This window comes from Trichechus manatus, unplaced genomic scaffold (genome assembly GCF_000243295.1).
Source record: "Trichechus manatus latirostris isolate Lorelei unplaced genomic scaffold, TriManLat1.0 scaffold00099, whole genome shotgun sequence".
Classification (NCBI taxonomy): domain Eukaryota; kingdom Metazoa; phylum Chordata; class Mammalia; order Sirenia; family Trichechidae; genus Trichechus; species Trichechus manatus.
The window spans coordinates 605,081-630,947 of NW_004444035.1; the positions used below are offsets into that span (position 1 = coordinate 605,081).

The following is a 25,867-nucleotide window of genomic DNA, read 5'->3' on the forward strand; positions in this document are numbered from 1 at the left end:
TTCTGCCCAGCGTTCTCTGCCATAGCAATACTCAGAGACAGCTGGTGAAAAACGTTAGGATCTCAGGGAGGTCTTCCAGACCACCTTTAAGAGTCTTTAGATAGGTCTGTGTTTTCTGTTGCTGCTTCTTCCTGGGGAGATTAGTGTCTCGAGTACCATGCACAGTCAGGGTAGTTGCAAGCGTCAGACAAATCAGTCAATCCCCGCAGTTCTCGTATTTACAGACTGAAAGGTGCTGCACTCAACCGTTTGGAGGAGTCGTTGCCGATGAAAACGTGAGCCTCAGGAGTGAGTGGTCACCTAGCATTAACAAATAAGAAATAACTTTCAGAGCCAGAGTTAAAAAATCCAATTCCTAGTTTATTCACCAAGCATTTCGATCAGGCTGTATCTTAACCTACCCCCACTCATAAACGCCTTTTGAGAATAGACTGTACATTTTTAAAAAACATCATCCAAGAAATATTTTTCTCTTAAAAGACAAATCCGGGACACAGTGAACTGGATTTTCAGTGAGCAAATGTTGGTTTACTACATCGGTGTTTTCCGGGATGCTTTCTGGCCAGCTGGGAAATTGGCACCACCAACCACAATCAGAAGCAAACAGCAAAGTCTGGAAACAAAACAGAGGGCACAGCAGAAGCTGCTTGAAAACATCCCAGGTGAGGTCTGGGTTAGTATCCTGAGATGTATGGAGAGAAAACGGGAATGCTGACCCTATTAAGGCATTTTATAGATTAGAAAAAGCATTGCTGTCAAGTCGATTCCAACTCATAGCTACCTTATAGATATAAGCATGTATATATCTTAGGAAACACCATCTACCATGAAAAAATGGTCACACTTTTTTTTGGGGGGATAGCATTTCTTGTCCCTTGATAAGAAATTATACTGAGACTTTTAATAAGAGTAGTACTGGTTAGAGTACTTTCTTTTAACTAGGAAAGCGTTTTAAAACAGATAACAAATGTGTGCTTTAGAAATCTGCCAAAGTAAACTGTTTTGAGAGCGTAATCTTTAATTGGGTAGCAGTATATTAAAATTAGAGTTTGTGTAAATGCCTTTATGTTGAAAAATTCTAAATACATTTATTTTCTCTTTAAACATTTGAAAGAACTGACCATTCATGTTCCTTATGCCTCAGTGTCTTTTATCTGCTTTGCTTGTATCATGTAATATCTTTTCAGGGAGTATCTATGCATTATGCACTTTATCAATAACAGCATAGAATATAAATTTAATTTCATTACATTTTTAAATTTAGATATGCTTCAGAGCCTTGTTGGACAGCAAAATGCCCGCCATGGTATAATAAAAATATTCAACGCGCTGCAAGAAACAAGAGCCAATAAGCATCTGTTATATGTGAGTAAATTAATGCCTACCAGAGGTTTAAGTATATCTTGGCCTTTATATTTCTGTTCACATTTGGGGATAGATTTTAATCCCTTACGTTGTCAGTCACTCTTATTACTTATAACCCTGACCCCATTTTCTCTGCTTTGTGTTTTTTGTTTGTTTGGCTCAAAAAAAAAAAAAAGAAAAAAAAAAGAAAACCAGACAAACATGCAGTGGACGCAGCATTCTCATCCTCTCATACTAGCTGTCTCCCCCGACTTCAGGTGCCACATTTCTGCACGGCTTCCTGGTTTTCTTATTTCAGCAAAGCAAACTTTCCCGGTTATCCTGATTGTAGTTAGCAATAGTAAATATTGTGGAGGGTTTGACAATGGTTAACACACCATAAAAATGAATCAGTCTGGTGCTAACTGGAAGTTTATTTAACCATCAGAAATAGATGAGTACTGTTTGAGAGTCACTTGTTCACGGAGGATAATCTCAGCCTAAAGTTAGACTTTTCTCTTGTATGTAGATGTTTGAGTAAACCCTTGGAGAAAAACCACGTTTTTCTACTTTTTTTCCTTCTTTCTTGGTGTAGGTGCTGATGGAACTGCTGCTAACTGAACTGTGTCCTGAGCTGAGAGCTCATTTAGATCAAATGAGAACTGGTCAGGTTTGAGGCTGCACAAATAACCCCCCAGAAATGTCTGTGTCAAAATAGACATGAAACATCTTCCTCTTTTCCACAGAGGGCCTGACCGAGAACCACAGGGATTTTTTTTGTAGTTCTCTCTCTCTAGTTTTCTGTGAAGGAAGCAGAATTGGGGGAGGGGGACTTGATGCTATAGTGGGCAACAGAAGAAAAATTTGTTAACTATTGGTTTTTATTTAAATAGTAATATAAATACTTTAAAGTTGAACATACTGATTGAAATACAAATGTTAATATGTGATAAGAACCTAGGAAATATTTTAAATATTTATGAAGATAGTTTTGTTTAAAATGAAGAACTATGACTATTGTACAGCTAATTTCCTCACTGAGGATTCTGAACATTCCTATATTCTTTCATGTGTATTGAAGAACATTGTTGTGCAATGCTTTGTGTAAAGTTATTGTGAAAATTTTTTGTTTTTATTTTTACCAAAGATTTCCCATAGTTTGAAGCATTTGAAGCAATAAAATGTAAAAATGAATCACGGGGCTCTATGAGGATTGCTGTTAGTTAGAACGCCGTGTTGCCCGGTCCTGTGCCATCGTCACGATTATTGGTGTGTTGGAGCTCATTGTTGGGGCTGTTGTGCAGCACCTTCCAACCTGGGGGGACTCATCTTCCAGCACCTACTTTGGGTAGTATTCTGTCGTTATACATAGGGTTTTCATCGGCTAATTTTTTGAAGTAGATTTCCAGGCCTTTCTTCCTAGTCTTAGTCTGAAGCTCCGCTGAAACCTGTCCACCATGGGTGGCCCTGCTGGTATGTTAAATACTGGTGGCCTAGCTTCCAGCCTCACAGCAACACACAGGCCAACACAGTACGGCAAACTGACAGACAGGGGGTGGCCGTGATGATTAGGATGCTTCTGTCTCAAAACAGAGGCTGAAACACTTCAGAGTGCCTTCTCTGTAGAGGACACTGTACATGTAAGTATTTCTGCAACAAAGTATCAAGTTGGCTGCTGCTTTCCAGAAACAGATATATAGGGAAAAACAAAGATTTGTAGTGAATGAGAAGAGTCAAATTAGTACCTGACTGTGGGCTGAGCCTTGAAGGATGGGCAGGAAACAGAAGGGGAGGTAGGGAAAGGAGGTAGGGAAGCAGAAAGAGGAGGGGATTATTTCAGGGGTTTAGGGACTTCATTGTATCATCAAGTCTGTGGATCAGAAGGGGCCGTAGATGAGACTCGAGGTACAGATTTTGTTTTGTTACTTGATGGTGGGGCCATGGACAAGTCACTACATCAGTTTCCCTGGGTGTCACCATCTGTACGTGGTGAAAACAAACACCTTTCCCTCTCTAACCTCTAGGCGTCCTGGGTGGTGCAGATGGTTGAGTTCTCGGCTGCTAACCAGGAGGTTCTACTCTGAAACACATGGGTTGCTTCAAGTCAAAATCAACGTGATGCTAACTGTTGTTGTTTTTTCCCTCTAACCCTCAGGAATATTGAAAACAAAACAATTAACAGGCAAAAATTTAGTTTGGAATCTCTGAAGGAAAAATACCATATAAATTAAAAGTGGTATTGATAGATCATACTTGCCAAGTTCTTGATAAGAAACATAAGTTCTGAAAGATAATGGTTAAAAATTGGTAAACCAAATGTTGTCTCTGAGATTCTTCTAGTTACAGCTCTTGATCCCTTTTTTAAACCAGGATATTTGACAAACCCAGCGCTGGTCATTTACATGGATAAGAATTATCCTTCACAGAAAGGTAGAAAGGACGATTCAAATTCAGCGAAGAGAAGCAACGTGAAGTTGCCAGGCCCAGAGAACTCAGCATAGCACAGCTGCTGGAAGTGGCTACCTCATCTACACTTCTATCCTATAATTTAAGCTGTAGCTGTTAACGTTTATGCTTCAAATGAGGCAAATAACTATTATTTTGACTCCTCAATATTTCTTATGATAAGTTCTCCATTTTTCATGAGATAACGGCTAAAAGGAACCTTACAGAAGTTTGATTTAACAAAATGTATCATGATCTGGAAGCCTCAGCTCACTTGAGTTTAAGGACTGCCTGGCTCCACTCACAGGGTCAAGGTGTGCACCACAGCACGCAGCCGGGGAGGTTGACGGGTTCACCTGTACCAGAAGCACCTGCTTTGTGATGGTTTTATAATTCTGTGTTGGACTTACTGAAGACATTTAAACCAAAAAAACTAAACCATTTGCCGTGGAGTCATTTCTGACTCATGGTGACCCCATGTGTTTTAGAGTAGAACTGTGCTCCATAAGATTCCCCACGGCTGTGATCTTTTGGCAGTAGATCACCAGGCCTTTCTTCTGAGGTGCCTCTGGGTGGATTTGAACTGCCAGCCTATCTGTTAGTAGCTGAGCACTTAAACATTTGTACCACCCAGGGACTCCTTGAAGATACTTAGGCGTAGTATATTACCACATGTGGCATGTTCCTATGTTTGGGATTTCTCAGACTAGTTTTCAAGGATGATTTAAGTTTATACTTTTTGAGAGATTTAAGAGAGAGAAGTATACTTTAGGGCTTCTTACAGACCTAAGTCTGTTGAACTTTCTTCCCTTTATATAAAGATAAAATGAAGTTCCAGTAATACAGAAAAACCAGAACTTCAAACAAGAGCATTAATTTTCGCCATCCAATAGTTCTTTCGTGACTGGCACATACATATTACTTGCATTTTCCTGCAACTAAGATAAATCCACTTTTGGAAAGGATGGTTGTAATTTATAAAATAAAGCCACATTGGTATGTTTGCAAAGAAGATACAACTAAGGTATCCCTAAGGCATCTTTAAGACATATCATCTTCAATATATTTGTTTCACAGATACGTATCCATAGAGTCTTCTGCATGTGGATCCTCTAGTCTGTCAACTTTTGCCATCATCCACATCACTGATAAGGGAGGTCTCTTGCTAATTTAATTGTTTAGCCATATTTAACCATAGTGATTTTTGGTAGATGATTTCATTGAGGTTTTTTAAACATTTATTTTATTTTGAAGTACATTCGTATTTAAAAAGCATAAAAATAGGTTAAAACACAAACATCTTCTTTTAATTATGAATAGTCATCAGAAATATAGCAATTATTTTACTCATTAAATTAAGGTCTTTGAAGGCATGGCGGGGACATCCAAACATTTGAATAATAAATGTTTAGTTTTAATTTTTTGTTTCAGTCACTTAATATTTTTAAATTTAAAATTCATAAAACTAGTCACAGAAATTTAAAGAATTAATCTTTCCAACGAATCTTTTATGTCTGTAGTAGCATTTACACTTGTGAAGTGATTAAAGCTAAAACCGCACTGAATCTTTTGGGACTCTGTATTTCAGAAAGGAGAAGGATGCTTGTTCTACGGAATGCTTGTTAGTACTTGTGGCCTAGGCCAGTCTGTAGGCTAAGGGTGGATCTCTGAGGATTCTTCCAGTTGTAGAAATTACAGCATACAGATTCAAGAACAAAGGTAACATGTCATCACTAAAATACCCAGGATAATGTAACTGCAGATGCAGAAAATAACCAAACTCAGCTACTGTAAAAATATACACGTTGTACGGTGTTAGGATTGATGATCATTGTTGAAATGCATTCTGGTTTAAATTCTTTGACGAATAAGTAGAGAGTGGAGTTCATCTGCCAACGCAGGATTCAGACGACAGGCCTTGAAGTCAAAGAGAGAAGATTCAGTTATTTAGATACATTATACATTGTTGGTTCTTCCTTTCTTTTTTTTAAGAATAGTAAAGTACAAAGAATTTCAAAGGAACTTCTTAAGATACATTTCTGATTTCCTAGGAAGAAATAAGGTAAATTTAAATTTAGCCTATGCAAAATAGGTCATACTTAAAATAACCCTGTTATCATTGGAAGGAGATAAAATTTTATCAGTGCTCAGAATAAAGAGAATTTACATAGCATTCTGTGTTATGAATTATTAAAATAAGTAAAATGGAAAGCATGAACATTTGGCCTCAAACTTGTTTTGATTTCATTATATGAATAGCAACATCTATAATAGTCTTATATTTATGTTGTTAGGTGCTGAAGAGTCAGTTCTGACTCATAGCCCCCTGTGAACAGCAGAACGAGACATTTTATTTATAGTTAGTTTTTATTATTTCTAGAGTAAATAGTGATAAGGTGCATAATTTCAGAGTCTCAAGATTTTGGAAGAGACATCAGCAGTTATCTTCCCAAATCCCACTCCGTACAGAAATCATCCCTTCAGTGCTATGACAGCTGGTCAGTAGGTATCTGCTTGGTTGCCTCCAGTGGCGGGAAGTCACCACCTTATAGGGAAACATTTTGTTTCCTGAACAGTTGTATTAGAAGATTCCTCCGTACATTAAGCAGAAATTTTTCTTCATGTACTTGAGAATCATTGAGGAGTCCTAGGAGGACATACCATGCTGGTCTCATAGAGACCCTTAGATACAGAGTAGTCGGCAGTGTCACCCCGCCTGATGGTGGCAGGGCTGAGTCCAGGCATGGGTCTCCTGCCTTCAGGCCCCGTGTCTGTCCACCATCTTACTGCCTTACTTTTTACTGTAACACACTGCCATTGGCTCTAATTCCACTCCCTCCCCAACAGTTCCTTCTCTGTGGGACAGTCTTTCAATCTGCTGAAGACCACTACCAGAACCCATCATGTCTTTTCTCTCTGGATAAAGCAGCCTCACCTTCTCCCATCATGCCTCATGGCACGAATTCCAGGCCCTTCAATGCATTACCACCTCTAAATTCTCTCCATTTAATGACCATCTCTCATAAAATATAACGGCCAAAATTGAGTACGGTATTGCGGATATGGTCTTATCCTTGCAGAATAATGGGGATATTATCCCCCATCATATGGAACAAAAGTTCTGAGGTTATGTTCTGTTTTGCTGCTTCATTCAGTTGAATATATACCACATTAAGAATATTTTTTTGACCTAGAGTTTTCTCTGCTTATACTTATTTAGAAAGGATACTAAGGATAGTGTAGATACTGAAATTGGTTTGAAAATTGGCATAATACAGAATATTTAGGTTAAAAAAAATAAAGACCACTATTATCCATACTAACAGAATGAAGTAATGGTAAATACTTCAAAGGTCAGTTATATTTGATTGTGTCCTGTGTTCCTATATTTATGTGTTAATATGGGTTTGATCCTCTGGAAATCTTAATTTCAAACAAAATAATTTGGTGGTTCCCAAACTTGCCTGCACATTGGGAACCCTTGGGGAGCTTCAGCAAATACTGTGTTTGTGTCCTCTCGGAGAATATAATTATTCTGAAATAAGGCCTGGGCTTTGGAATTTTTAGAAGATCCCTTGGTGATTTTAGTAGGTAGACAGATTTGAGGGACCATTGCTGTAATATGATCAAATTCAGGCAAGTGACTTAGAAAATTGTTCCTTGTGGTGTTCCCCTGTTCAAGCTGAACAATTTGTGTTCTACAAAATACTTAACAAATTTTATCATGATGTAAGTCTAATTTGGACTTTATAGATGTCATTTACCTAAGTCATGCAGTGTATTTTTGTTTGTTTTAATTTACTTGCAGTTGCTATTCATAATGATTTACTTCTCCCCCTCCCCTCAACAGTTGCCTTGTTTCCCGAAATCCATTTGGGATCTAAATAAACTGAGCACGTGGATTAAAACATGGTTTTACCTCAAATCACCAGCAACCTCAAGTGTGCTAGATACCATGCGTACAAAACTCTTTTTAAAACCTCATTCCATTAAGGTGCTAGAATGAAGATGCAGGTTCACACTTTTCTGGGTGAAAGAAGATGTGAACATTTGGTGCTGGGCTTCAGGCTGCTGATGGTACCAAAGTGAAGGAGAATAATTTGCATCAAAATAGGACTTTTACCATCTAAGTTTAATTATGCTAATGAGAATCTGACAGAATTGTCTGCGGGTGATCTGCAAGTCTGACATCCTCACTGTAGACAGAGGTAATCTGCACAGTCATTAAGTAGGAAAAAAACATTCATCCATACAGATATTCAAGTCTCCTCTAAAAGTCCAGCAAGTTCTATTTGGGTCATTATTCTAATGCTTCCTTTAGAATATGCTAAAGCTTACTTTAGAATAATAGTGTTTAGCTCCTGCTTCATCCTTGGTGATCCCCAAGCCAAGCTGAAGACATCGTGCATGGTAGAAAGACGCCAAGGCCATGCCTCTGATGATGAATTCTGGGAGACAGTCCGTGACCTGGGCTATCACGGGGATGTCATGAACCTCATCATAATCAGCAATCCTGTTGGAGACGTTAAGTTGAAATTGCATAGGATGTCAGTTATGATTACGTTATACAAAACGGCATGTCCAGAAGTTGTATGAGCAAATAAATATGGGAAAGTACATGGAGCCTTATGGGATCAAAGAAAAGATTCCATACATTTTATAAGATACTAGTGTCAGGGGTTTTTTTAACCATTCTAATTTTACATTCCATATCAAGCTATATTCAGTTGCAGGGATATGATCTGTGACTGGAGAGTGTAAGAAGAAATTAAAAGATTATTTAATGAACATTTTTGATGTGCCAAGTTGTGTTAGGTACTTTATATACACAGTTTTTATAACCCTGCAGTAGAAATATTTTCTTCTTATGAATAAAGCAATTGATGCTCAAAAAAGTTAAGAAATTTGCTTAAGAGCACTTGGCTAACATACAAAGCTAAAAGCACGGAAATCCTGAAGACTAATAGCATAGAATTCTGTATGGTAGCCACTAGTGACATGTGACTATTAAATAAAATTTAAAAGTTCAGTTCCCTAGTTTCACTAACCACATTTCCAACATTCCAGAAAGTTCTATTGAACAGATCTGACAAGTAGAGTTTTTGAAAATCCCTTTAGCTTACGTACCTTTTGGAAAATGTAACACACTTTGTGAAAAATTTCGTCTTATAGTAATACTCCACAAGATTCCCTTGGGCATAGACATTTCCACGTTCCGCTGCCTCCCGTAAGCAATGCAAGGCAGCTTCCGTATCCTGGCGGATGCCTTGTCCGTAAAAGTACATGAGGCCAAGTGCACCTTGGGATTCCAGATTCCCATTGCCACATGCTTCAGAATGCCAGAAAAATGCCTAAGGAAAAGCACCGTTTTGTCATCTTATTATTCATAAAATGAAATTATAAGTAAGGGAATACTGGGAGGAAAATAGTCTCTAACTGTAAGGTAATACAGTTCTTCAACTCTAGGAAATCGTTCTGGCCCCTTCCAGTGTATTTCAGGATGGCACCAAATTCATATACCTGAAAGTGAGTGCTAAGGTGACCCCTCTGCTTCTACCCACAGAGCAGGTGATGTCAGAGTCCTGAGACCCCACCTGAGAGTTCATGGCAGAACATCAGGCTGCCCCAGGATGCAAGATTTTCTGATTTTCCAAAGAGTAAGGATCAAGAAGGTGCAAGACAGAAACTAAGTGTGTGAAAGGCTTTGAGACAGGCCTGTAACAAGGCACAGAGGTAAGAGAGGATCTGGGAGTGGATCTCAGAGAGGGCAGTTGTGTGCAGCATCAAGCAATTTGTTTAGTACTCAGCTCTAGGGAATGTGAATTCCAAAACTGTGTCCAAGGGACGGCTCGGCTGCCCGAGGGTGGTCTTAGTTGTTACGTGCATCTTACAAGTTTGCCATTAACTGCTTTCTTACAAGTAGGACTCAACCCAACATGTCCTTCTCCTGTAGGACTTCTTGGAAAATGTTTCAATCACTGATGATTAAAGAGATCAATTTTTGTAAACATCTTTAATTTTTAAATTAATATTTAGTATCTTTTACTTACTAGATTGTTTATTCCTCAGATTAAATGTGAGAACATTGATGTATTCATACTTGAAGGATTTGGGCTTTAATCTCAAGGCTCTCCCTCTGAGCTTTCATGGTGCAATAATAATATTTTGTTGATGTAGCTGTTTATAGTATACAAAATACTCCCACATCCGTGGTTTCCTTTGGAAGAGGTAGGGCGGTAGTGTATATAGACTCCCCGGCTGGTGCAGACTGCTAATGCACTCGGCTGCTAACCTAAAGGTTGGAGGTTTGATCCCACCCAGAGGTGTCTGAAGAAGAAAGCCCTGCCGATCTACTTCCAAAAATATCATCCATCGAAAAAACCCTATGGAGCACAGTTCTACTCTGACACACATGGGGTCGCCATGAGTCAGAATCATCTCAAAGGCAACTGGTTGGTAAACAAGTGTGAAATGAGTTTTGAAATTCTAGTAAATTTTCTTTACATTTCAAATAAATATAAAAGATATTCAAAATGACACATTTATTCCTCACCACCCTCCTTTCAAAAAAAAAAAAATAGTGAAACATATTAATTTAAATATAACATTAGCATTGTTAAAACACTGGCATTATTTTAAAAAAAGAAGAAAAGAAAAGGTACATGCTACCTTCTCCAGCTCTTTAGGCTCTTTTGTTGAGTAATATAACCCTAGGATACTTTGAGCCTTCACACTAGCTTTCGGATTTCCATTGTCTGCAGCAAAAAGCCACAGTCTAAAAAAGAAAGGCAAAGGCAAGTTATTCTTTGTTTCAGCATTTCACCAAAATAAAGTCTTATTCGCAGATAAGATTACCTTTCAGCTTCCTCATCTGATCGTTTGACGCCTTTTCCTTCGTAATAAGCTCTTCCAAGGTTGTAAGCAGCTGCAAATTGTAAATGTCTTGCTTTGGGACATGGAGACTCAACAATTTTCTTCATATATTCCATTCCTTTTTCCTTCCACAAAGGAAAAGAACAAACAACCCCAGTTTTTAGTTTTACCCAAACTAAATTCTTTTCTCCCAATAATGTAGAGTGTTCACGCTCTGACATGGTGTATAATGTCACGAATCTATGTCCAGGTGGTGTGGTTGTCCTGTAATCCACGGGGCTAGAGATAACAAAGGAAAGACGTAAAAATATCTCTCCTGTTAGGCATTCATGTGAGTTCTGGGATGGAAGACATCGGTTTAGCCTCTCCGTTTTTTAGCTTCCAGATGCCTCAGTATGGCTTTCCTTTTTTCTCTCCTCCTTCCAACCTAATAACCCTTATCCTGAATCAGCACTCACTGAGGATATAGTTATTAGAACTTATCAAAGTGCAAGAATAGCCAGTAACTTCTTTCACATTTATAGTTCTTACAGTACAGTTGTGAGCCCCAAACAAATGCTTATCTTGTCTCTTCAGGCACATTGTCTTCAGCAATCATTTGCATCCAATATGCTAACCTTCATATGACATCTGCTACACAGTCACCAAGAAGGCATATAAGACATTCTAACCACTAGCATCAAAAGGATCCCCCCACAAAAAAAATCCATCAGACCCGAAGCTTCAGTCACACAAAAGGAAATAATATTTATTGACAAATGTCAAATACATTTTTGTACACCTGCATTCCAGCTTTTACCTCATCATTGCTCTCTCAAAGTAGTATTGCTAGGTAACCATGGAAATGGATAAGAAAATAAGTTTTACTTTTAGTGATACCCTGATTATAGGGATTTATTTTTGTGAATATGTGAGTTAGGTATCTAGCTTCCCCTGCCAGCTGGATACAACTGGATAGTAAGAGAGAACTTAAGTGAATGAAGTGGTTGCATAAATCCTCCCAGAAAACAATTATTAAATCTGGACAAAATACAAAGAACGACTTTTTAAAGGCGCTGGAACATTCCTGAAGCAAACACAAGCTGGAGGAAAGATGAGTCTTGAAAACTGCAGCCGGAAGGAATCCAGGAAATTCAATCAGCCTCAGGCAGGATAAGCACCGACAAACCCTCTCGTAAGCACATCATAGTCAAACCACTGGAAGCCAAAGATAAAATCTTGAAAGCAGCCAGAGAAAAGGACACAGTATACGCAGGGAAGCAACAATGCAATTGTCTGACTTCTCATGAGAAATAATGGAGGCCAGAAGATTTCAGAATAATGTATTTAAAGGTGAAAGGAAAAACTGCCAACCAGAGAAACAATAAATGAAGGCAAATTAAAGACATTTTCAGATCATCAAAATTGGAGATAATTTATCATCTGCTGACCTGCACTACAAGGGATGCCCTTTAAAGGGAGTCCTTCTGGTTGAAAGGAAATGGGAAATGATGCCAGATGGCAACTCAGGTTGGTAGGGAGGAATGGAGACCACCAGAAATGGTAAGTATGTAACAAATATGAAAGTATACATATATATACATCTGTATGTACATATGTTTAGAAGAAATAAAACCGGAATACTCTTAGAAGCGAGGATGGTGAAACTTTGTCTTGCTTACTTTGGACACGTCGTAAGGAAAGACCAATTCCTAGAAAAGGACCTCCTGGTTGGTAAAGTAGAGTTTCACGGAAAATGAGGGAAACCCTCAATGAGATGGATTGACAGAATAGCCACAACAATGTGCCCAAACATATCAAAGATCACAAAGGTGGTGCAGGACTGGGCAACGTTGTGTTCTGTTATAGGCAAGTTTGCCATGAGTCAGAGCTGACTCCAGGGCAACCAACAACAACAACGTGTATATGTATGGAGTCCCTGGGTGATACAAGGAGCTCTGGTGGCATAGTGGTTAAGACCTTGGCTGCTAACCAAAAGGTCAGCAGTTCAAATCCATCAGGCACTCCTTGGAAACCCTAGGGGGCAGGTCTACCCTGTCCTGTAGGGTCACTATAAGTCAGAATCAACTCCACAGCAATAGGTTTAGCTTTTTTTTTGGGGGGGGGGGTGATATAAATGGTTAACACTCTCGGCTCCTGACCAAAAGGTTGGAGGTTCAAGTCTACCCATGTGCCTCAAGAAAGTCCTGGTGACCTACTTTGAAAAATCAGTCATTTAAAACCCTATGAAGCACAGTTCTATTCTGATACACATGGGGTTGTCATGAGTTGGAGTTGACTCAATGGCATTTTTTAATGTATATATGTGTATTTTCTTAATTTCCTTAAAAGATGTGACTAAAGCAAAAATTATAACATTGTATTTTGTATTTTAGGGCTTATATATAAATGTAATACATATACCACAACAAACAGCACTAAAGATGGGGGGTGGGGATAAATGAAAACATACTCTCCCAGGTTCCTGTGTTTTACCTGAAGTAATTCCATATTGACTGTAAATTGTGATAAGTTAAAAATGTGTATTGTAATCTCTAGATCAACTACTAAAACAAGAAAAGATATATAGCTGGAAAATTAATAGAACAGAAAATACGAAATTGTAGTCAACTGTCTCATCACCATTTCCCACAGATTGGAAGTAATAATTTTATGACATATACTTAATACCTATGTATTTGTATGGATCCATTTCTGAACGCTCCATTTTATTATGTTGTATTTGTTCCTGAACAAACATCACTTTGTTTAAGTAGTACAGATTTATATTTGGCTATTTAGTACTGTAAACCCTTCACTGCAGCTTTTTGTTCTTTCTTCAAAATTAACTTGACTGTTGCATATTTATTTTTCATATGATTTTTAGAATCAGCTTGTCAAGTACCATAAAACATTGTAGAAAGTTTGAGTCTGATTGTTTTTAGTTTATAGTTGGATCTGGGGCGTGGGTAGAGGCTACACGTCAAAACAATGTCTCTGGAAAATGGCAGCCCTGACAAATGAGAGGCGGTGTCTGTAGACCATGGATTACATAAACCTAATATCTCCTGCACTCTGCCACTAAAATTAATTCACATTACTACTGCTTTATGCTAAAGAAAATGTAAAAACTTTTTTAGAATTCTGACTGAGAGATGGGGGAGGAAGCGCTAACACATGAATTTTTCCTCCACGGTATCACCTCAGCCCCAAGTGGGTTATTTTCTTATCCTTTTCCAATGCCATTCCCAAACCTCATTTGTAACGTCTCAAAATGCTGGAGCCCATGTGTGATTATGATCTCTGTAGGACGTAATCCTATGAGCTTTTATGTTCCCTGAAGAAAAAAGACATTTCAAGTCTATCTTGTAAAGCATATGTGGTTCAGCCAGGCTCTGGACCAAATCAGTATTAAGAACAACTTGGTAAATTAATGAAAGAAGGTGAAAAAACTGAAAAGAATTTGATCTCTGCTTGTTTACCCAAAAGCCAAACCTGTTGCCATTGAGTTGATTCTGACTCATAGTGACCCTATATGCCAGAGTAGAACGGCCACATAGGGTTTCCGAGGCTTGTAAATCTTCACAGGAGCAGACTGCCACATCTTTCTGCCACACAGTGGCTGGTGGGTTTGAACTGCCAACTTTTCCGTTAGCAGCCGAGCACTTACCTACTGCACCACCAGGGCTGCTTCTGCTTGTTTACCTTGGGTTAATTGTATGAGCAAGATAACTCAGTTTAATTCTAGGTAAGAAGGGACCTAAGGACACTGTTGTTTTCTTGCTCTTCTAACCTCAATGCATACTTACATTCAAGTCATTCTGTTTTTGAGTTGCTGTACAGCAATCCACTGAGTCTACCAGTTTTCACCGTCTCTCCTCCTCCAAGTTCTTCCCATATTTTCCAGCTTATTCTGCATCTGTCGCGATTCTCATTCCTGTGTCCCTCTTTCCCTTCATGGCACTCACTCATCTGGCAAATAACCCAGCTCTCTGCCTGCTCTGAGCCTGCACTCAAGCCGTGCGGAACATGGCTGGAGAAAAATACAACCACATAGGCCCTTCTTTCAATTTATGAGAAAATGGGATGAATTCCTTTTTGCTTTGTATACTCAGCCGCTTCGACATTATGGTGCCTTAATTGGGAAGTAAGCTGCCAGTGGCCAGGAATTCAACAACTTGGTTTAGCTAACATTACTCAAGTTTCCAAAGATTGATCAGCCCCGTGAAATGCACAAGATCAAGTTCTGGGCTGCAGGGCTAAAAGCCAAATTCTGAGCCAAGGTGAATTTACCAAAATAAACATTACTTTATATGGCTTCTTCGCAGCTTTCCATGGATATACCACAAGTTAGGTTCCTTTCTTTTGACCTTCAATATGGAGTTTTAGGAAATTTTAAAAGATGGACAGGACATGATCAGATCTGCATTTAGTAAAGATGGCTTTGGTGGTGGCACAAATGATGAATTTGGGACCAGGGCAGAAGTCAGGGAGCTGTTTTGTTACAGTCCAGGTAAGGGGCAGCGTGAGCCTCAGCTGAGACAGAAATGGGGACAAACCTGGAGGTGGATGTAACGGGTACTTAGAAGACAGTGTCAGCGGTGCTGTGTGAGCAGGGGGCTAGGAAGACATTCTGTTTCTGTTTATGAAAGGACTATCTCTAGTTTGGTCTCTTAGCTGTAAATGACTATTAAGTTTTAAGAAAGTATACTTCTTCACACTGTTTTTCTAAAAAGTTTGAAGAATAAATGTTGATTTTTATCAAATGCCTTTTCATACATTACTGAAATCATCACATGATTTCTTTTATTAAAGTGGTATATTCATAGATTTCTTTATATTGAATTATTAAATTTCCTGGCTAAGTCTTAACTTGGTTAGGATATAATATTCTTTTAAATGTATTACTGATTTTGTTTGTAACAAGGGTAAGTATTTTATTATGTTAACAGCTAACAGCAATTTTTCTTAGAGAGAGATGATCTTTCTCTTGGAAAGTTCTTTGAAAAAGCCCGTTGAGGTGAGACCCTGAGAGCAGTGTTGTCAGGAAAGGGGTGCAAGATCAATCAATCAATATTTGTTGAGAGTCTTCTGGAGGTCTGCATTGTTCCAAGCTGGGAATTCAACAGTGAACAAGATAGACAAAACCCCTGCCTCTATGGCACTTACATTTCAATTAGGGAGACCGAAATTAAACAGGTAACAAATAGTTAAGTCATTAAAGGCTGTGAGGAAAATAAAGAGTGCTATTTTGATAAGAAGGAGTCCTGAAGGTGCAATAGTTAAGCTGCTAACAGAATGGCGGTGATTTGAACCCGCCAGCGGCTCTGCGGGAGAAAAGACCTGGAGATCTTCTCCTGTGAAGATTACAGCTTAGGAACCCTGTGGGGCAGGTATACTCTGTCACATGCAGTCACTATGAGTCAGAATCAACGGCACATAACATTTTGATAATATGGCCATAGACAGCCTTTCAGATGAAGTGACATTTGAGCAGAGACCTGAATGAATGGAAGGCAAATGAAGGGATGACTAAACTGCATTATATGAGAAAATGGGTCAAATTTATTTTTTTGTCTCAGAAAGAGAGAGGGAGAAGGTACAGAAGAGGTTAAGGTGGAATAGGAAAGATACTTAGCAAGTTTGTGAGCAATCATATGAGGTAGTGCAAACCAAAACAAAACAAAAAAAGTGCCATCAAGTTGATTCCGACTCACGGTGACCCAATGTATATCAGAGTAGAACTACTCTGTAAGTTTCTCTTGTCTGTAATCTTTATGGAAGCAGATTGCCAGGCCTTTCTTCTGCAGTGTTGCTGGGTGGATTCGAACCTCCAGCCTTTAGGTTAGTAGATAAGTGCAAACTGTTTGCACCACCCAGGGACATGAGGCAGTGCCACCCGTGAGAAGTCCCTGGTGAAGGGCAATAGAAATGACTGACAGACAAGTTTGTTTGCTATGTGGGCCCTGATGTGGCCCTTTCTGAGACCCATACGTTTTAGCAAAAGCAATGCTACAAGCAACATCCTTGGCTTTATGAGATCATCAAGGAGAATAGGCTGTGACCTATGCTAGGGCAGACATAAAGAAACAGCCCCAAAGTTGGAGACTGGAGAATAAAAATAGCAGGAAATAAAATAGCAGAGGTGGTAACCCAGTCACCCAAAGATTGTAAGCCACCCAAAGAATCTGGATTAATTCTTGAAGCTCTTTGACTTCTACAGTCCATGAAATTGGGGAGAAATTGAATACCTTTTCTTTAAATCTTAAGAAGTGAATGGAGTTTTCACGCATAACTTTTTTTGGGGGGGTGGTGATATATATTGAGATTTTCATTATGCTCGAACTTATATCTCAAGTATATGTGTTCAATAATGGTGACTCAACCGTGGAGGCTTAAAATTCAATGTTAGGAATGTTATTATTTGGATGCTCCATCATTTATAAAATTTACCTATAATATACTGAAAATTGTCTGTCATTCAAAAATCAAAATATTTTAATTAATAATAAAATATTTTGTCCAATTTTTAGCACTTATTCCTTTATGTAGTTTGATGCTGTAATGTTTGGCACATATAGGCTCTGTATTTTTATCTTTTTCATATTGAATGGAGCTTAAGTTACGACTATATATGATAATTTCCCATTAAGTTTTAATGTGTGCTTCTATGCATACTTCTGTTGATTGATAGATCTTTTTCTAGCCTTTTAAAATTTTTTTTCTGTTTCATTTGCTTTAAGTAAAGCATGTATTTACCCTTATAATGGCAATTTACACAAATTATATTTGCCTATGGTTGTAGTGGAGCTCTGGTGGTGCAGTGGTTAAGAGCTCAGGCTGCTAACCAAAAGGTCGGCAGTTCAAATCCTCCAGCCACTCCTTGGAAACCCTATGGGGCAGTTCTACTCTGTCCTGTGGGGTCGCTATGAGTCGGAGTCGACTCATAGCACACAACAACAACATGGTTGCATTGATTATATGAGTTCCTTTTTAAAACTTTTTATATAAAAAAATTTCAAGCACATAGGAAAGTAGAATAAATAATACAACAAACATTTGCATATCTACATGTATTCTCAGCAATAAACCAGGAGAGTTGGGTGTTCAAAGAAGCCAGGGGAACAGAGGGATAGAGATGAAGGAGGGAAGGTTCAACGATAAAAACTGTTGCACAGTGAGGTAGGTGAATATAGACATGACCTCTGGATTTGACAACATGGGAAGCTGGGTGATCCAGACCAGAGCAGTTTCCGTAGACGAGCAGAGCAGAGCAGAGCAGAGCAAGTCTGTGAGTGAATCAAAAGGAAGGAAGGGGAGCAGCTTGTGCAGACACGTTTCTGGAAGGAGGAAGATGTAGGGAGACGTGGGGCTAAGAGAAAGCTTCTTTTAAGTATATTGTTGGGAATGATTTGACAGGGATATTCCTGAAAATGGGTTCAAAAAGTGAAAGTGAAATTGACGTTTGTATGCTGTTAAAGAGAGGGAGCCTTGCAGGAGTAATGTGGGGATTTCAAGTGAGTTAAAAAGTTACAAAATTATGGATTTTATGGAAGGAAAACAAATGCATACCTGTATTTGAGAAATCTTTTATTTAAAAAGCTTATAGGTTACTTAAGAGGAGAAACGGGCAAATAAGTTTATTACTTGTCAGAGAAGTAAGACACTGCTGTTATAATCTCCCTGTTTGAAAGAGAAAATAATTTCATTCAATCAACATTTACTGAACATTGTACTGGGTATTTCCTCATAAGGGATTGGACTGAATAATTTACTCATCTTGTATTTCTAAACTCTATGAGTCTTTGAGTTAAAAATGTAAAGTGAATAAGAAGCTTCTATAAACATTTAAAAATAATAAATATTAAGAAAAAATGACTCAATAAATGAGGTAGATTAAGTTTCAGAGAGTCCATTTGTCTTTTCAGTGGCAAAACCTAAACTTCTCCTTTTACACTGCCCATTATTTTACTCTTCTTCTAAATGCTAAGACAACTATTTCAAGCTTTGCAAGACCTGAATCCCAAATGAAGAAATATCTGGAACAGGGGAGATTAAATAGAAAACATTTGCATGGAACTCTGACATTCTTTGTTTCTACGAACATAAGTAAGTTCAGCTGTTTGTGTGTAGATGTCTACCCACTGATGTGTTTATGTTCTGAGGTGTTTAGTAGAGGTGAGGGATACGTGCTGTCAGCCCACAATCGCGAGGTCTTAGCTGAAAACAGTAGTACAGCCTGTGGCCAAGGTAAGGTCAAAATCTGCCAATGACCTTCTGAAAAATAATTGCCCAAACTAACAAGTTAAAAAAGAAAAAAGCTTTATGTAATTCAGTGATGTCACAATTTTCCACTGACCCAACGGGAATAAAATACCATGAAGACGAAGCTTAAGAAGAGAATATCATTAGATTATTTGTGTATGCAAGGGACCCATCCAAAAATGTTATTTAATGAGTTCATAACATACAGGGATGCCATTCCCTTCTAAGTCATTCAATACAGAATTCGACTCCCGTGTTCCCTTGTTCATGTCTAAGAGAGAATTTACAATAGTTCTAAGTACGCGAGAAAGAAAACTGTCTGCTCCAGTCAAAACTAAAGTTTTACCTTTAGACTCTTGTTATTTACAATACTATTTACCCCTAAGCTCTATTGTTTACGACAGCTGTTGTAGTGAGTTGCTGTGACCTTTTGGAAGCAGATCAACAGGCCTTACTTCCAAGGCACCTCTGGGTGGGTTTGAACCGCCAACCTTTTGTTTAGTAGCCGAGCGCTTAAGCTTTGTGCCACTTAGGAGTAAGCAAGTAAGACACAAAAAGGTAAGCAGGTCCTCTCTAGGACTGCGTGCCAGCGTCCCATTTCTAGGCATGTTCCCTCCACCTGCAGCCGAGCCCGCGCTCTGTCCGCGCTCCTTGCTCTGGTACACGACCTCACCGCAGAGCATTGTAAAGCAGACAAGTTATTGACGGCTAGTGGTAGCAAGAAACATTTTCTGTGGTAAATCAGAGAATTAAAAAATTCCAATTGACCTTCAGAAATCAAATTGTATAACTGAAACTATTCCTGGTAAATTGACTTAATGAATTTCTTAGCCAAGATTATCTGTATTCCCCACAGTGTTTATTTCTGAGCAGGTATGCCATGTGAAATGTTTTTGTTTTTTTTTTTTTCCTCAAGATCTAGTGCTATTAAAAAACAAAACAAAACAAAAAAACCTGTCGCCGTCAAGTGGATTCCGACTGATAGTGACCCTATAGAACAGAGTAGGACTGCCCCATAGGGTTTCCAGGGAGCCGCTGGTGGATTCAAACTGTCGACCTTTTGGTTAGCAGGCAAGCTCTTAACCACTGCGCCACCAGGGCTCCTCTAGTCCTTCAGTAAACTGAATTCTCAATGGAAAACTGTGTGTTCTGGAAGAGACGAACTTTGTCCTAAAAGGTATGCAATGCCAAGAAGTTCCTGCTGCCGTTTGTTTACCCTATCTGCCTTAGGTATACCTGAATGAAAATGTAGTGACCAGTTCAATACAGACACAAGTCCGGTAGAACAGCCCTAGTTCATATTAGTATAGAGTAGTAAATTATTGGAAAGATTAAGCATTTCTAGCATTTGGGGAGAGTCATTAAATGTAAACTTACCAAAAGTTCAAGTAAAAAGAGGCTCTTTTCTTTTTAATAGCGGAACCCAGTTACTTAAGAAATCTGGAAGGTTTTGGAGAGAAGCTGCTAGCCTGGGGTTGGGGTTGGGAATGGGGAAGGGGAGAAGGGCAAAAAAAGAAATTGATTTTGTTTTTCACATAAATGTAAAAATGACTACTGTTATCCTTTAAAATGCTAAAAGTTTAGCTATTATTAAAATGTAAGGATAGAGATGTATTATTAAAATATAAATAATTTTAATTGTATCAAATACTCCATTAAGTATGAAATATTAAACACTGTGGGAAAAAAAAAAAACAATGACTTACAGCGTTTACAGGCGTCCCCAGCCCATCATAATACATTACTCCTAGCTGGTAAATTGCTTGATGATCCTTCTCCTTGATTTCTTCAAACTGTTGTAATGCTTCTTCATACCATCCCTATAAACCCCCAGAAAGTGTGAATTTTTTTATTTTGATTTTAAATTAATCTCAACCAAATATTTAATTCCCGTCTAAGTGTGAGTTAGTAATACAAAATAAAACAACAAAAGATAAGATCAAATTTATGGAATTTGCAACTAAGTCATTGAAAACAATCATCACAGTAGAACATCAATTAAATTGACCTAAATATGGCGACTGAAGGAAGTGCCCAGGAGGAAGCAAGTGAGACTCTCTTAGCCTTTCTTCACACATCCTCTTGGCTCTTGCCAAACTCTCTCAAAATGATACCCAGCCCTCTGCTCAATCTGGCTGGCCTTGTCGCTGCCACTGCTGGAGACTGAAAAGCTTCAGAGTAGGGGACAAAGTCTCAGAAAAAAGTTCAGGGTATTTACTATCAAGTCTCATGTTCTTCAGCTTTGCAATTTTCTGGCTAGGGAGAAGACATGGAAAAACAAACGTGATTCTCCATAATTATCTTCTACCCATACTTCCTATCAAAATTGACATATGTCATTTTTGTAAGGCTCCTGATAACACACATGCTAAGGGATAAGGGACTAATATGGGGTTTATATCTTAATCCAGAACCCTGGTGGCACAGTGGTTAAGTGCTCAGCTGCTAATCAAAAGGTCGGCAGTTTGAATCCACCAGCTGCTCCTTGGAAACTATACGGGCAGTTCTGCTCTGTCCTATAGGGTTGCTATGAGTTGGAATATCGATTTAATGGCAACGGGTTTGCTTTGGTATCTTAATCCATCATGGAAATGCCTTACACGAAAGAATGAGTGACTTGTAATGGTGGAAAAAAAGTCTTTTACTGAGTTGGATGGTCATTCCTAGGAATAACAGGCTAGAGAAACACAACTTTTGGAAAACACAAAAACAAATGAATTGCTCTTTCACAAACTATAATTAAGAACAAATTGATAAAAATTAAAACTGCACCAAAACACCAACAAAAATCTACTTAATGTAACAGTGAGCCAGTATATTATGAATGAATGAATGAGTTGTTAAAACTCATTTTTTGTGGCCAGTGTTTGCCTAGATGTGAGAGTGCTGGAAAAGTTACTCTATCAGAGGAAGAGAAAGGAAGTCCTTTCAGTTTTCATGATTTTAAATACCGCATAAGCCGAAACCCAAACCCACTGCTGTTGAGTCGATTCTAACTCATAGCGACCCTATAGGACAGCGTAGAACTGCCCCAGAGGGTTTCCAAGGCTGTAGATCTTTATGGAAACAGACTGCCACATCTTTCTCCTGCAGACGGGCGGGTGGATTCCAACTGCTGACCTTTTGGTTAGCGACCAAGCACTTTAACCACTGTGCCACCAGGGCTCTTTTTAAATATCATATACATGCTGACAAATCTCAAATATGTATGTTCAACTCAGATTTCTCCTTTGAGATCTACACTCTTACATATAAGTCTCTACTTTGAAACATGTCTTCTTGGATGACTAACAGGCACCTCAAACATAATATGGCTAAAAATTGAACTCTTGATCTTCCCCTCAGAACTCATTTCTTCCCAGTTATTCTCTATTTTTCAGTCTATGATGTCATTATTTCATCATCATTTTAAATAAATCCAGGATCCAGCTCCATCACCACCACTCTGGTCAAGGCCATCTTCTGACTGAATTAAGTCTCCTAAAGAGATCCTGCTTCCATTCTTGCTCTCAAATTAGTTCATCATACGCTCAAAACACTTCGATGGATTCCTGCTACATTTTAAATAAAACACATCTAGAGCCATTCTTCTCTGCCTTGCTTTTTACCACCCTGTTGTGTTGTTGTTAGGTGCTGTTGAGTCAGTTTCAACTCTTAGCGACACTACATACAACAACGAAACGCGCGGTCTTGCGCCATCCTCATAATCATTATGTTTGAGCCTGTTTTCGTAGCCCCTGTGTCAGTCCATCTCATGGAGGGTCTTCCTCTTTTTCACTGACCCTCTACTTTACCAAGCATGATGTCCTTCTCCAAGGACTGGTCCCTCCTGATAACATGTGCAAAGTAAGTGAGACAAAGTCTTGCCATCCTTGCTTCTAAAGAGCATTCTGGCTGTACTTCTTCCAAGACAGATTTGTTTGTTCTTCTGGCAGTCCATGGTATATTCAGTATTCTTCCCCAACACCATAATTGAAGTGCTTCAATTCTTCTTCGGTCTTCCTTATTCATTGTCCAGCTTTCGCATGCATATAAGGCAATTGAAAATACCGTGGCGTGGGTCAGGTGCTCCTTAGTCCTCAAAGTGACATCTTTGCTTTTTAATACTTTCAAGAGGTCTTTTAGAGCAATTTGCCCAATGCAATATGTCGATTGCTTTCTTGACTGCTGCCATGGACATTGATTGTGGATCCAAGTAAAATGAAATCCTTGAGAACTTCAGTCTTTTCTCCATTTATCATGATGTTGCTTATCGGTCCAGTTGTGAGGACCCACTGGTGTCCTTTAACTCCTAGAGCTCACAGAGCTCTTTCTCATCTCGGAAACTCTGCGTTTGCCGTTCGCTCTCCCCGGAATGCTCTTCTCCTTGACTGTTTGCTCATTTCCTTTTCTTCAAGTTTTGGTTTTAACAACAGGCTTTTCTGCCCTACCCTTAAGTTATTCTCTATCGCAACACAGTTAATTGCTTTCATATACTTTTTCCTGATTTGTAATTATAGTTTAATTTATTTTGTTCCCCCCACTAGACTGCAAGCTTTAAGAAACGGAGACATTCTAATTACCTCATCAATAAATATATATATATATATATTTTTTTTTTTTTTTCAATGACTAGCATAATAGCAAACACTTAAATAACACTTATTAGATGCCAGGCCCTGTTGGTAAGTATTTTTACAATTCATACATTTAATCTTCACAATATTCCTATGAGATACATTATTTTCCCTTTACAGATGAGGAAACCGAGGTACCCAGACGTGTTTGTGCCCAAGGATACACAGTTAACAAGCTATAGAGCCATATTTAAACCCATGCTCAAAGCTGAGAGACCATGCTCTTAAGCATTACGCTCTGCTGTCCTCATAGTGACAGGAGGAGGCCAAGTCCCCAGCAAATACATGTCACCAAAGTAAATGAAAGAGCCATCAAAAAGCTAGAGGCTAAGTGGGATCTAGGCAAATAGCTGCCCACATATTCTATGAATGGCGATGGATTGGGGACAGTTGGTCCCTTTTCAAATCTTCCCTTGGAGTTCAATGAAGATTTGAAGCTCTGTTACTGAAGTTGGCATCATAGTTTGCATAGTTCCTCCTAGATTTACTTCTCGGGACATCCCAGCATAATACCGATAAAGAGGGCAATTCCCTTCTCACTTTGTATGGGAACATGTAAGGTACCTTTCAGTTCTATATAACAACCAGGATCTTCATTAATATGAAAACATTATACAAATAATTTTAAACATTTTGAACAAAAATCTAAAAATTGGATTTTTAATTTATACTGTAAAAATGTACTTTATAGTAAAATGATTCCAACAAATGACATTCATTAGAGTAACTTTTATGAAGAAATGTCAGACATCTCCTTCAGCGGGTACCGTGTATCATACTTAAAGCCACAACCGTAATCTATGTAATTTGACAGAATTTCCTGGTATAACAGTATAATGAACTCTACAGGAAAATTTTGCTATAGATCTAACAACAGCATTACAGGAAATGAAAACAAAGAAATGACACCTCTTCAAAATACAGTTGACCTCGTAGGAAATATGCCAGAGAGTCCCCTCTTCTTATTCTTTCCTTCAAGAGCTGCAGGGCCTTATCCACCAAAGTAGCATGGCTGTAATGATCTGATTAAAAAAAGGCAAAGTAATTCCATGTATAACCATACAATATGAATGTTCCTTCTTGAAATAATAAATTACCTAAAATTCATCTGACTCATTCTAGTTTCCTTCCTAGTTCTTATTTCTAAACTTGGCCTCCTTAGCTCAAGGAAAAAGCATTAGATAGATTCAAGGCCTGCCATGAAGGTAGGGGAAACATTTTCATGTGTGTCCTCTGAACCCCCAGGTAAACGATGGAGTGTTTTCTTCAGAAGGACTGAGGACATTTGGAACCAACGTGAAGTTTTTACTTCAACTACACTTGCCTCTTCATCTTTTCTGAGTGTATCTTGTCTCCATGTCTTTGCTCATACTATTTCCTTGACCCAGAATTTCTTCCTACTAATCTTCAAAATCCAACCTAATCTACACCATCTCATTATTAAATTACAATGATCTCTCTTTCTTCAATTTCCTGGAGCACAGATTGTCTGCTGTCACTCACTTGGCACTTCTCACATAATCCTTCTGCTATTAGGTGTTGTCATGCATGCGTATTTTTCTTTCCTCAGATTAAAATGTAAATTCCTTGAGAATATGGGTAACTTCTTACATTTTACATTCGTGACAGTACCTACCACATTGCCTTGTACAATCAAGAAAAGTTTGTCCATTAGGTTTCAAAGTAACTCTGTTCACTGCCAGGCAGGAACCCCAGCAATGAAGTTTCAGTCTAAGCATAGGTTTTTCTTTGGGCAAAGGTATCCTGTAGTTAAATTCTTAATTTTAGCCTTAATTAGAACTACCTTCTAATGAGCTAACCATCCCTAATTTAATTTTTTTAAAGTCTATATGAAAAAAGTAAAGCAAGGCACTCTTTAACAGAAGTGCCATCTGGCTTCTCTTTTCCAGAAGGTGGATCTTAGGTGCAGAAAATAAAATCAGGGTCAGGATCTAATTGTGAGACCTCTCCACTGATGATTTGCTACCGGATAAATAAGTAGCAATTTCATAGATTCTTGTGGGAAAGCTGGAAAGGACTGAAAAATTAACCACTTCCTTGAAAGCAGTAAGACTCATATTCTTGTCTTGTTTGCTCTAGTACACATAATTAATTTTGGTGAAAATATTTTCCAAAGGAAGATGAAATACCAGGATTTGTGCCAGTCTTTTCCTTTCTCCATTGGAATAATTTTTGGTTCTTGAAAGCATACTGGGTTATGAGAGAGGTATAAACGGGGTTCGTGGGCAACTTTTCACTGGTCAACTTCATCCTGTCTCCACAATGTGTCTTCTGTAAACAAGAATAAAATATAACATGGTTAGAAACATCTTCCTCCAGAAACG

The 25,867-nt window shown here is 38.5% G+C and overlaps 2 protein-coding genes across 5 annotated transcripts in view; one reads left to right on the forward strand and one right to left on the reverse strand.

Moving 5' to 3' along the window:
* SNX25 (sorting nexin 25) overlaps positions 1–10,169 on the forward strand; it is a 133,843-nt gene extending 123,674 nt beyond the window's left edge. For 2 of the 4 annotated variants that reach the window (XM_023737207.1, XM_023737210.1), the window contains 3 exons: positions 481–662; positions 1,265–1,365; positions 7,640–8,162. In XM_023737207.1, the coding sequence (XP_023592975.1) occupies positions 481–662; positions 1,265–1,365; positions 7,640–7,795 (439 nt within the window). In that variant the 3' untranslated portion in view covers positions 7,796–8,162. Of the gene's footprint in view, positions 1–480; positions 663–1,264; positions 1,366–1,939; positions 2,528–7,639; positions 8,163–9,352 lie in introns of those variants that run through there. The other 2 variants (XM_023737208.1, XM_004382764.2) reach the window with 2 other exon arrangements.
* Positions 2,835–25,867, reverse strand: LRP2BP (LRP2 binding protein). Its single transcript, XM_023737211.1, has 8 exons — positions 25,673–25,867; positions 24,432–24,544; positions 20,613–20,726; positions 10,645–10,787; positions 10,459–10,564; positions 8,917–9,140; positions 8,128–8,302; positions 2,835–5,706 (listed from the first exon to the last, which is right to left on the reverse strand). The coding sequence occupies exons 1-8, from the start codon at positions 25,791–25,793 to the stop codon at positions 5,641–5,643; spliced, it is 1,062 nt and encodes a 353-aa protein (XP_023592979.1). The 5' UTR covers positions 25,794–25,867; the 3' UTR covers positions 2,835–5,640.

Excerpts from the sequence above, each read along its gene's own strand:
- LRP2BP (XM_023737211.1), bottom strand. The coding sequence starts at position 25,793 with ATGAAGTTGACCAGTGAAAAGTTGCCCACGAACCCCGTTTATACCTCT. Across the intron at positions 20,727-24,431 it reads GTCAACTGTATTTTGAAGAG|GGATGGTATGAAGAAGCATT; the intron begins GTGTCATTTCTT and ends GGGGGTTTATAG. Across the intron at positions 10,788-20,612 it reads TGGGGACGCCTGTAAACGCT|GAAAAAGGAATGGAATATAT; the intron begins GTAAGTCATTGT and ends CCTTTGTGGAAG.